A 1,217-nucleotide genomic window follows, 5' to 3' on the forward strand; every position below is an offset into this window, starting at 1 on the left:
TTTTAGATCTTTGAGCTTTTCTGGATCTGGGCTGACACCATTTTCACTATAGATCATCCTTTTTGCTTTGATTTCACATTTTGTTGAATTGAACATGAGACCATTATTAGCAGCTACTTGCATGAGCTTTTGTAGATCTGGTTGTGTTCTTCATCCGTTTTACTATAGACAACAACATCGTCAGCGATTCCCACTGTACCATCAACTTGTTCAAGTATCAATCCAAAATGGTAGTCTCTGAAAATAGTACCTACGATAAGATTGGAATGTTGTTAGTGGTTGAGACTCACTGTCCAGGTGTATCGACCAATAACCAGCTTTAACGTCCAGTTTAGAAAATAGCTTGGCACCTGCAAAATGGTGTGTTAGCTCTTACACTGTAGGAATGGCATGATGTGGTCTTTTGAGTGTTGTATTCAGGTGTCTTGGGTCTAAACATATTCTCAGGCTCCCATCTTTTTTATGTGAATTTGCTAAACTCGAAACCCAGTCTGTTGGTTCTGTCACCTTTCTGATAATATTGTTTTCGACCATGTTATCAAGTTCCTGCTTTATCTTGTCTTTTAGAGCAATTGGTGTTTTTCTAGGTGCATCGATGCGAGGTGATATGCTTTTGTTGAGTGGTAGGTGCATCTGCATCAGGTCTTTTATTGTATTGACTGGTGCTGCAGCAGGAGGCTGATGTATATCCTCTTTCGTGATTGTGCAGTGAAGGGTGACTAATTTGAGCTGTTCTAGTGAGGGTAATCCTAGAACTGCTGGCACTTGTACATCTACAATGTAAAAAACACTGTTGTGCCAGTCTGTTCCATTGTATTTGCATGGCATATTGATGCTACCACAGCATTTTATCGGAGTACCATTATATATATATATTTATATATACATATATATATATATATGTTTGTTTTTCCTTGTTTTGTTTTCTATGTTTGGGAAAGCATAGGCATCTAATTTATCCAGGAACATTCTACGTTATGTAGAGACTGGTGATGTGTTACCATGGACTCCTGTATTAGTTTTCACCCGCAACCTGTGGACTCCATTTCTGTTAGGCAATTTAATATTTACATAAACAAAAGCTTCATCTCTCTGGGTGATAGGAAACGTTTCGATGCTGTTAAAAGTAAGGCATTCAAGTTGTTCATCTATTCCTTCAGTATTGCATATTGCATCAGCTTGGATGGGCTGTCTTTTCTTGGACTGGTCTCTCCGAT

At 38.5% G+C, this 1,217-nt stretch overlaps 1 protein-coding gene across 1 annotated transcript; it reads right to left on the bottom strand.

The window, feature by feature from the left end:
* Window positions 1–372: 372 nt before the first annotated feature.
* LOC145245634 (uncharacterized) lies at window positions 373–828 on the bottom strand. The gene has a single exon (XM_080107199.1). It carries the CDS (start codon window positions 826–828, stop codon window positions 373–375), a length of 456 nt encoding a protein of 151 aa, XP_079963325.1.
* Between the last annotated feature and the right edge of the window lie 389 nt (window positions 829–1,217).

This window comes from Euprymna scolopes, chromosome 23 (genome assembly GCF_053919585.1).
Source record: "Euprymna scolopes isolate OS-2025 chromosome 23, ASM5391958v1, whole genome shotgun sequence".
NCBI lineage: Eukaryota > Metazoa > Mollusca > Cephalopoda > Sepiida > Sepiolidae > Euprymna > Euprymna scolopes.

What these genes read in the sequence shown, in the direction of transcription:
- LOC145245634 (XM_080107199.1), bottom strand. Translation starts at nt 828, where the DNA reads ATGCCATGCAAATACAATGGAACAGACTGGCACAACAGTGTTTTTTAC.